The sequence below is a fragment of the Zootoca vivipara genome, chromosome 15, assembly GCF_963506605.1.
Source record: "Zootoca vivipara chromosome 15, rZooViv1.1, whole genome shotgun sequence".
Taxonomy (NCBI): Eukaryota; Metazoa; Chordata; class Lepidosauria; order Squamata; family Lacertidae; genus Zootoca; species Zootoca vivipara.
The window spans coordinates 1,274,967-1,285,298 of NC_083290.1; the positions used below are offsets into that span (position 1 = coordinate 1,274,967).

The following is a 10,332-nucleotide window of genomic DNA, read 5'->3' on the forward strand; positions in this document are numbered from 1 at the left end:
AAACTCATGTTCGTAGCTTCGAGAACACTGTCCAACCATCTCGTCCTCTGTCGTCCCCTTCTCCTAGTGCCCTCCATCTTTCCCAATGTCAGGGTCTTTTCCAAGGATTCTTCTCTTCTCATGAGGTGGCCAAAGTCTTGGAGCCTCAGCTTCACGATCTGTCCTTGAATAACTCAGAGAAGCTATGAGCTATGCCATGCAGGGCCACCCAAGATGGATAGTGGAGAGTTTTGACTAAATGTGATCCACATGGAGAAGGAACTGGCAAGCCACTCCAGTATCCCTGTCAAGAAAACTCCATGGACAAAGACTACTACTACTGATAATATAATCTGTTTTCCTCAGCCATTAAAAAGGATGGGCCCTCCTAGAACAATGGCCTTTATACACTTTGCTCTGTAAATGCCCACAAAAGATCGACAGTAACCCTAAATAATAAATTTTTATTGTTATTTATTAGATTTACATACCGCCCTTCATCAGAAGATCTCAGGGTAATTCACAAGATAACTACAGCACTGCTTTATGAAAAGGCAACCCATTAAGGCTCCCATTTTACAGATGAAGGGCACTGAGGCTGAGATCATTAGACCCAAGTAGTAAGGGACAACAAAACTGTTGCCTGAGCGACCACCTCAATTTATTGAGAGCACGGCAGCCGCATCAGAGCCCAGAAGGGTCTCTGGCTGAAAGAGACAAGCCATTGCCCCGACTCAAGGCGATGCAGACAAACTGAGATGGGAGTGCCAGCTTCTGAAATGTTTGCGTCTCTTCTCCTACTAGCACAGAGTGAAATGGCACCAGCCTACACCCACCCCAGGCAGCAGTCACTGTGTGAGCCAGAGAGAGTGTGAGATTCAGCCACATGGCCTGGGGGTCCCCATCGCATGAAACCAGGGAGCTGTGTGCACGTGCACAATTTCAGTGAAAGATACGCATTGGCAACCAGGCACTACCGTTTCCTTCTTGTGTATCACCAGGTGCTGGCCATTGGTCTGTCTGTAGTCCCTCCCTTGACACGACCCGCCTGAAACGGGACCTGAGGCAGGAGAGCCAGGCTGCCCCCGTCAAGCAATTACTGCAGGCTTTGGGACAGGAGAGAAGAAGTTGGGAAGAAGTCCTTGGGGGCAGTTGCTGGCGAGACCCATGAGTAGGAAAGCAGGGCCTTGTTGTTGGCTCGGAGTGGCCCCTTCCCTGGCAAGGCCTGGCTGCTGCAGGGGGAGTGACGGTCCTCATTTCTTCAGCCGCACAGAAAGCTTCAGGTGCACGTCACAGAGGAAAGCGTTCATCAGGTCACCGCCGGCCTCCTGGGCGATCTTGCTGATCAGGTGGCCACGGGAGCCAATGAGCATCTTCTGCTCCGGGGGAAGGGGAAGGCCAAGGAGAAAGGAGTGTCAGTGGGATTCTCATCATTTGGGGCTTCACAGCCTAGGCATCATTTTTTGCTCACCCTACCCCATTCCCCAGCTGAGAAGCTTAGCTGCAACTACAGGAGGTTTATTGGGAAGAAGGCTTACATTAGAATGTAAGAACAGCCTGCTGGATCAAGCCAATGGCCCATCTTGTCCATCCTTTTGTCATAGGGGCCAACGAAACGGCCCAATGAGAACAGGATTTGAGCACAAGAGCCCTCTCCTCCGCATGGGGTTTCCAGAAATCAGCATTCAGAGAGCATTGCTGCTTCCAACAGCCATCCTGGCTAGTAACCATCAATAGCCCTCTCTCCCTCCTCTATGAATTTGTCTAACCCTCTTTCAAACCACCCAGGTTGGTGGCCATCACTGCCTCCTGTGGGAGAGAGTTCCACAGTTTAAGTATGGGCTGCATAAAGAAGGTCTTCCCCTTTTATGTGTCCTGAATTTTCCAACACTCATTGGTTGTTAAACTGCTGTGAGAATTCCTTCCGGTAGCACCTTATCGAGACCTTAAAAAGGTAAAGGTAAAGGGACCCCTGACCATTAGGTCCAGTCGTGTCCGACTCTGGGGTTGCGCGCTCATCTCGCATTATTGGCCGAGGGAGCTGGCGTATAGCTTCCAGATCATGTGGCCAGCATGACAAAGCCGCTTCTGGCGAACCAGAACAGCACATGGAAACGCCGTTTACCTTCCCGCTGTAGCGGTTCCTATTTATCTACTTGCATTTTGACGTGCTTTCGAACTGCTAGGTTGGCAGGAGCTGGGACCGAGCAACGGGAGCTCACCCCGTCACAGGGATTCGAACCGCTGACTTTCTGATCAGCAAGCCCTAGGCTCAGTGGTTTAACCCACAGCGCCACCTGGGTCCTTAGAGACCAACTAAGTTTGTCATTGGTATGAGCTTTCGTGTGCATGCACTGAAACTGCTCTGAGAATTGTAGTTCTGTGAGGTGGGAGGGAATAGGGGAGCAGCCTAAAGATTCTCAGCAGGCTTAGCAAACTACAGTTCCTTGAAACAGCCTCGGCCCTGTAGACCTGAAGGAGCGTCTCCACCCCCATCGTTTAGCCCGGACACTGAGGTCCAGCTCCGAGGGCCTTCTGGTGGTTCCCTCCCTGCGAGAAATGAGGTTACAGGGAAGCAGGCAGAGGGCCTTCTTGGTAGTGGCACCCGCCCTATGGAACGCCCTCCCATCAGATGTCAAGGAAATAAACAACTACTGTATCTGACTTTTATAAGGCATCTGAAGGCAGCCCTGTTTAGGGAAGTTTTTAATGTCTGGTGTTTTATCACTTTAATAATAATAATAATAATATTCTGTTGGGAGCCGCCCAGAGTGGCTGGGGAAACCCAGCCAGATGGGTGGGGTTTTAAATAATAAATGCTTATTATTATTATAGTTCCCATGATTCTTTGGAGGAAGCCACGGCTGTTTGAAGTGGCATGGAGCTGCTTTAAATGCCTATGGAGGAGATGGCACCTTCATGCTTGCTACCATTACTGCTTTGGGATGGATTGGGGGGGGGGAAATAGCCACCCTCAATGCCAAATTGACAGCTTGGCAGAAATGTTAGTGTTTGAGAATGCCCTCCACCCCATCCACATTTCTTTTGGCTGGTGGCGGGAGGAGAGAGAGAGACACCTTCTGGCCAGGTACTCACCACATGCGTCTCCTTCTGGACTATCAAATTCTGCAGGATGACCAGCTCCCCGCCAGGCCCCTCTTCCCAGATCTCTGTGCTCTGCAGGGAAAAGAGGAGGAGCCCTCAGGTCTGCAGTGGAGGGGAGCACACATGCTAGGATGTGAAGGGAAGGGAAGAAGGGGGGGGGGGGTCCCCAACCATATCACCTCCTGAGCCCCGCCTCACCTGGGTCACTGTGTAGGGCACTTCCTCAGGCAGGTACTCGAGAAGCTTCTCTCGGATGATGTTATCACAGACCTCCTGCGGGGACTGGGTGGTCAGGACCTCGTTGTGGAACTCCCAGGGGCCTGGCCTGGCCTGCTTCAAAAGGTACCTCTGTTGGGAAACAGAGCCAGGGTCAGGTCAGGAGGGTTGGACTAGATGTCCCCTGCAGGTCCCTTCCAACTCTACAGTCCCATGATTCTTGCCATACTGCCTCCGGGGGGGCAGGGGGTGTTTGGCATTTTCATTTATTTTCTATACCACCTTTACACCCCACTTTCTTTTGTGCAAGGAGCTGAAAGTGGCGCATATGGTTCTCCCCCCATGATCTTAGCCTCACAACAACCCTGTGAGGTAGGCTTGGTGGGGAGAGAGAGAGAGAGAGAGACAGACAGAGAGAGAGACAGAGAGAGACACAGAGAGAGAGAGAGAGAGAGAGACAGAGACTGGCCCCAGGTCAGGCAGAGAGCTTTGTGGCTGAGCAGGGGATTCGAACTCTGGCCTCCCAGCTTCAGGCCAATGGCACACCTAGCCCAGCCTCCTGTTCTCACAGGGGCCAACCAGATGCCCTTAATGGGAAGTCTGCAAGCAGGATTCGAGCACAGGAACACACTTCCTTCCTGTGGTTTCCAGCACCTCGTATTCAGAAGCATCGTTGCCTCCAACCGCAGAGGCAGAGCCGAGCCATAGTGGCTAGTACCCATTGACAGCCTTACACTCTTGTTCCGTAACAGACCTGAACAACTTGGGCCCAGGGTTGCCTCAGGCCCTGCCTGAAGCCTTCTATCGCTGCTCAGTCAATGAGATCACCTGCAGGAGCATCACTGGCCCTTCCTTTTGTGGGAAGGCTCGTCTTACAAGAAGAAACCGAGGCTTCATTGTGATCGGCCCAGTCTTGTGGAACTCTCTGCCACTAGAGATTCAGCATGTGCCCTTTCTGTGCTGACTTTTAAACGCCTGCTGAAAACGTTTCTATTCTGCCAGGTCTAGGAAGGCAAATAAGAAGACATCCTTCCACAATGGTTAACTGACGTCTGTTTTTAACCTTCTTATGCTGTAAAGGGCTTTGATGTATTTTTTATGACACAGCAGCATACAAATATTAAAGGTAAAGGGACCCCTGACCATTATTAGGTCCAGTCGTGACCGACTCTGGGGTTGCGCGCTCATCTCGCATTATTGGCCGAGGGAGCCAGCGTATAGCTTCCAGGTCATGTGGCCAGCATGACAAAGCCACTTCTGGCGAACCAGAGTAGCACACGGAAACGCCGTTTACCTTCCCGCTGTAGCGGTTCCTATTTATCTACTTGCACTTTGACGTGCTTTCGAACTGCTAGGTGGGCAGGAGCTGGGACCGAGCAACGGGAGCTCACCCCATCACAGGGATTCGAACTGCTGACCTTCTGATCAGCAAGCCCTAGGCTCAGTGGTTTAACCCACAGTGCCACCTGGGTCCCATACAAATATTATTTATGGATAAAACAAATAAAAACATTAATTAGTTAAAATGCAAGGCGGGGCCAGCCTTCCCTCTGTCCTGCCCCCCAAAGGAAATTGTTGCCAGACAGAAGTCTTCCCTCCAGCCCAGTCCTACCTGGAGATGCTACTGGGGAATGAACCTAGGACCCACCACATGGCAAAGCAGATACTCCGACCCCAAACAACAGCCCTGCGATTTACCTTCAGAGTCTCCACTTCCTCTCTATCCGTAGCAGCCAGCATAAAGATCTCCTGGAAGCCGGGCCAGCCCTTCTTGGCTTTCTCCTTCATGTGTTTCCTGTTCCCCTTTGCAGGAACTGAGTACGCATCATCTGCAGTCTCACTGGCTTTGACATCCAAAACGGAGCCAGGGTGAGGCCCTTGATCTGCCTCCAGATCCCTCGTCTCTGGGGATGGGGGTTCAGAGGCCGCTGAAGCCTGGGTGACCTCAGGGGCCTTGGTGTCGGTAAGGGAGTCTGGCTTGACTCTGGACTTGACTTTCAGCTTCTTTCCATTGACGACCCCCTCAGTCAGCTCCGTCACCAGGCCCAGCAGGAGATATTTCTTCTTCAGCAGGTCCACCTGAAACAGAAAAAATGGGAGGGAATCAGGAGCGGCAAGAATTTTTTTACTTATTTATTTCCTGAAATTTATGCACCACTTGATTGCGGGGGAAACCCTCAAACCAGTTTGTGAAAAGATAAAGCTAAAACAACAGTAGACTAAAAACAGATTAAAACACCTTTTGACTTCCTAAACATCTGGACAGGCTTGCCTAAATAACCTTTTTAGCAGGTGCTGAAAAATGTGTAGCGAAAGTGCCTGCCTGGTATCAATAGGCAGGGAGTTCCAAAGTATAGGTGCTGCCACACTAAATCACAATTGTGGAATGAGTAGTATGTGCCGGCTGTAAGGGCCAATTCCATCAACTGAGGTGGTTGAGGGGCCTGGTCCCTAGTCCCTTGACTCAACTGAACTTTATCCCTTCGCCAGAATTTCTGGCTTGCATTGTTGCCTGAAAAACACCGAAAGAAATCTCAACATTAGTGGCATCTAGGGAAGACAGCATCAGCAGAACTGGAGAGGAGTGGCATCGAGGCCTCAGGATGCCAAAGGCACGGTAAAAAAATAGCAGTGAAAATAAAGATGCAAGTCTATTTAGTCAAGGGTGCAAATTTTAACAAACCGCAAGCACCCTTGATTGTTTTCTGCAGCTGTTTTTGGTTCTGCTGTAGTTTTTGCCCCATGGAACACACAAAAAAGAACCTTTTGGCAATAAATGGAAGTTGTTGCTTTATTACAGGGGTAGGCAACCTAAGTCCCGTGGGCCGGATGTGGCCCAATCGCCTTCTCAATCCGGCCCACGGACGGTCCGGGAATCAGCATGGTCTTACATGAGTAGAATGTGTGCTTTTATTTAAAATGCATCTCTGGGTTATTTGTGGGGCATAGGAATTTGTTCATTCCCCCCCCCAAAAAAATTTATAGTCCGGCCCACCACATGGTCTAAGGGACGGTGGAACGGCCCATGGCTGAAAAAGGTTGCTGACCCCTGCTTTATTACATTCTCTAGCCCTGCAGCCCATCCTTTTGGGATAAGGAAATCGGGCACACTCACCTTGTTCAAGACAAGGATGCTGGGAAGCTCAGGGAACCGAGCCAGACACTTGAGCACCTCTGGATGGAGGCGGTTCCGGGTATAATGGTCCGAAACATCCACGAGAACTAGCACTTCAAAAGAGGAAGTGGGGGGGGGGGTTACAAGGTCAGCTTGGGTCAACCTTTCACTCCCAAGCAGCACACAGCCACCAGCCCATCTTAAAATGATCCTTAATGGGAACATCAACTGGTCCAAGGAGGAAAAAAGCCTCTAGCGCTGGCAGCCCAGAGTGTGGTTAGACTGAGTGTTGGACTATGACCTGCAAGAACAGGGTTCGAATCCCCACCTGACCACGAAGCTTACTGGGTGACCTTGGGTCAGCCGCTCACTCTCAGCATAATCTACCCCACAAGGTTGTTGTGAAGATTAAATGAGGAGGGGGAGGATTATGTACAGCACCTTGAGCTCTATGGAGAGCAAGAAAAGGATAAAAATGTTAGTAACGAATCATAACAAAATGATTTGATCAAATGAGGATTTGATAAACGTTACTGAGAGTCACACTGCGAAGACTACTAAGTAATGGGAAAGACAAGGTAACATGGATGTAATAGTTGAGGGAGAGGATGGTGGACGGGTGGGGATGAGGGAGGGGTGGGGGAAAAGATTAATTTTCATTTCATGTATCAAAACGTTGTGGATATAATCGGGATTTTGATTGGGAGTGTCTCTATTTTCCTTCTTTTTCTTCTTCTTTTTCTCTTCTATTTTCCCCATTTTTTTATTTTTTTTATTCTTTGTAAATATTGTATTGTATTAATGCTGTACCCTTATTGAAAACATATATGTATATACTGAAACGTTTTGCAATAAAAATAAAATAAAATAAAATAAATGGGATATAAAGCAATGTTTTCCCTCCATTTATATCCCCACAGCCTTCTGAGGTAGGTCAGTGACTGGCCCAGAGTCACCCAGTGAGTCATGGCCGAGAGGAGATTTGGACCCCGGTCTCCCAGGTCCTAGTCCAACACTCTAACCCCTGCACCACACTGGGACACTGGTTCATCCTTCCCACGATCACCACATAAATCACTGCAGCAGCAAAGGATGGCGACCAATAAGTGGTCCAGGGGTGGCATGATGGGAGGGAGAGGTCGAGGGAAGAAAAAGAAACCAAGCCCCTACCTAGGTCTGCATTCTTCAAGCTCTTACAGGGGTCGTAAAGCAGAGTTTTTTCCAACTGATGCCTGAAAGAAAAGTTGAAAGAAACACAGAGCGTGAATCCAGTACTTCTCAGCCCCAAGAGAACTGCTTCTCTCCCAGGCTCCAGTTACTTCTATACCTTTTGGCTTTGAGGTGTGTGGTGAGGCCTGGAGTGTCCAAGACAACCTAGGCAAAGAAACAGAGAATCAAACCACTTAAAAGATTTAAGAAAAGACACGCTTGAAGAAATGCATTTGCTCATTGAGAACTTCACTGAAGAAAAAAAGAGAGAGGAATTCTTGCTATAAGAGAGTCAAACAGAATACTTCTCAATTAATGAATGGTAGCTCTGTTGTCAACCATGTTAGCTGGAAATGGAGTGTCCATGTTTTGGGGTATCACACCACCAAATGCCAGTTGCTGTGGGCAAACAGCACCAAACCATGGCATGTGAGTTTCACAAGGCGTGCCTGGGTGTTGGGGCAGGGAGAGTGCTTGGGCCAATTCTCAATACCAACCAGCTGAGTATCCTCCTTTGTGATGATGCTCTGGGCATTGCGTCTGGTCGTGTGCACCTTCTTGGAGACAGGCAGGACCTGCCAAGGAGAGAAACCAGGGGTTGTATAATGAATGCAAGGGAGTGCTGGAGGGCTGCCCCAATCCTCTCACACCCATGGAGGCTGTGCGCTCCAGCTCATTACCTTCCGTCCCAAGAGCTGGTTTGACAGGGTCGATTTTCCAGCGTTTGGAGCCCCAATGATGGCAATTCTCAAGATCTTGGGATTCTCAGGCTGATCTGGCTGGTGCCCCAACAAAATGTCTTGCTCAGCTGCAGAAAGAACACCCAGACATTTCTTGCTATTTCCAGTGGTTTCTCATGAACAATCTATGGAACCTCAGTGATTTGCGAGTCCCAGTAGATTAAACTAAAGGCTTCCACATCCAGAACTAGGCTAATTTTGTGACTGCAAGTTGTTTAAAACCATTTTTAATATTGTGTTTTAATGTTGTAGCCCTCCCTGGGACCTGAGGGTGAAGGGTTGGCAACTGATGATGATGATGACGATAATAAAATTCCAATCTGCTTCTACCAAGGGAAATCAATTTTGGCCTGCTACCCAAACATAACTGACAGAAGTCAAGGTTCACCTTTAAAGATGCTCAAAGGCGGTGGGTGCTGACCAACCAAAGATGGGGTATCTTCTTTAGAAATCCCAAGGATGTGATCCAGGGCAGAGTCATTTCCATACAAGCGAGCAGGGACAATCCTACCTTGCTGGGATGGGTCCTTCAAGAAATGGAGGCTGATACCTAAACCAAATAACAAGAGAGAAAACCAGCATTTTAGAAATACTCCTATGGCAGATCAAGGATGTTGTGGGGAAACCTCAGGACGTTTCCTGTTATGTATGACCAAGAATCCATAATGTCAAGCATTTGTGAGGGTTGAACTTGCTCTGATACGAGCTGAACTGTGAGTGTGACGGCACAGAATGCCGGCAAACATTACAACTACTCATAAGAAGATAAGAAGAGTGTGCTGGACTGGGCCTAACATTCAGCTTCATTGAATGCCCAAATGTTCTAGTGTTAATGAGAGAGGGAGGAAAATTCTCAGGAACCAAAGCGTGTTTGCAGCCTATCTGCTGAGAGAGAAGGGGAAGGAAGAGTACACTTTCCTCTGGTGAAAACAGGTTCTAGAAACGGAAACACTTTTGCAGGTAGAAGGCTAAGGAATACAAAGAAATTCCAGGAAGCAGGGCTATTAAAGGCCAGGAAGCCCAGAGGCACTATTGGCAGGAAGAAGGGTGCTAAGGCAGAACATGCAGAACAACAGGAGAAAGCGGGCAGCTGCCTTATATTGAGTAAGGTCAACAAGCTCAGTATTGTTTACTTTGGCTGGCAGCAGCTCTCCAGTGTTTTAGCTGCTAGGAATTGAACCTGGAGCCTTCTGCATGCAAAGCGGGTGTCGTGCCAGCACTTAAGATATAATTAGCAAACGAATTAATTGCCCACCCTTCAGCCTAAGCTCCCAGGCCGGTTTACAGCATTAAAAACAATATTAAAGACCAGTGGCCCTTTCCCTAAAACTAAAAAGGCTCCAGCTTTGGACCTTCTACTCGGCTGATCAATCTACAAATTAATCCAGCTTCTCGCCAGTGACGCCGGCGAGACAACCTCACACCACGCGGCGGCGAGTTCCAAAGATTAACCGAGCCCAACGCCACCTGAGCAGGCGCAGCGCCACGACGGCCTCCCTCTCTCCGACAAGGCCCCAAGTCCGGCCAGGCCCAAGGCCCGCCAGCCACGCCGGGCCAGGCCCGCCGCCGCCGCCATGGCAACCACTCGCGCCTCCGTCGTAGTTCAAGAAACACCTCGGCGGACAGGCGGCGCCATCTTGGCGGCACGAAATGCATTCTGGGATGCAGCCGTGCCCTCTGATTGGCTGGAGGCGGCGGAAGAGGAGAACTATAGAGAGGAAGGGTGGCGGTGGCCAGAGCGGCTTCGCTTGCGGAATTAGGAGGAAGAGGCCGGGGCATTTGCTATATTATTATTATTATTATTATTATTATTATTATTATTATTATTATTATTATTATTATTATTATTATTATTATTATTATTACACAACTTAGTACACCCCGAGGGGTGAGCTGAACTCTTTGCCCCCACTCGTTCCAGTTCGCCCGGCGGAAACAGGAAGGGTCATCACCGGACATAGGAAGTGA

General features: G+C 49.3%; 1 protein-coding gene across 3 annotated transcripts; it reads right to left on the reverse strand.

The window, feature by feature from the left end:
- Window positions 1–405: 405 nt before the first annotated feature.
- Window positions 406–10,017, reverse strand: ERAL1 (Era like 12S mitochondrial rRNA chaperone 1). Of its 3 annotated transcripts, none has more exons than XM_035138901.2 (11): window positions 9,832–10,005; window positions 8,753–8,914; window positions 8,305–8,432; window positions 8,122–8,199; window positions 7,743–7,789; window positions 7,586–7,647; window positions 6,416–6,528; window positions 4,999–5,379; window positions 3,283–3,432; window positions 3,076–3,156; window positions 406–1,355 (listed from the first exon to the last, which is right to left on the reverse strand). In XM_035138901.2, the coding sequence occupies exons 1-11, from the start codon at window positions 9,938–9,940 to the stop codon at window positions 1,233–1,235; spliced, it is 1,434 nt and encodes a 477-aa protein (XP_034994792.1). In that variant the 5' UTR covers window positions 9,941–10,005; the 3' UTR covers window positions 406–1,232. The 3 variants fall into 3 exon arrangements, with proteins under 3 accessions (XP_034994792.1, XP_060124389.1, XP_034994793.1); XM_060268406.1 differs by having other exon boundaries at window positions 407–1,355; window positions 9,979–10,017; XM_035138902.2 differs by lacking the exon at window positions 406–1,355 and having other exon boundaries at window positions 3,076–3,186.
- Window positions 10,018–10,332: the final 315 nt, after the last annotated feature.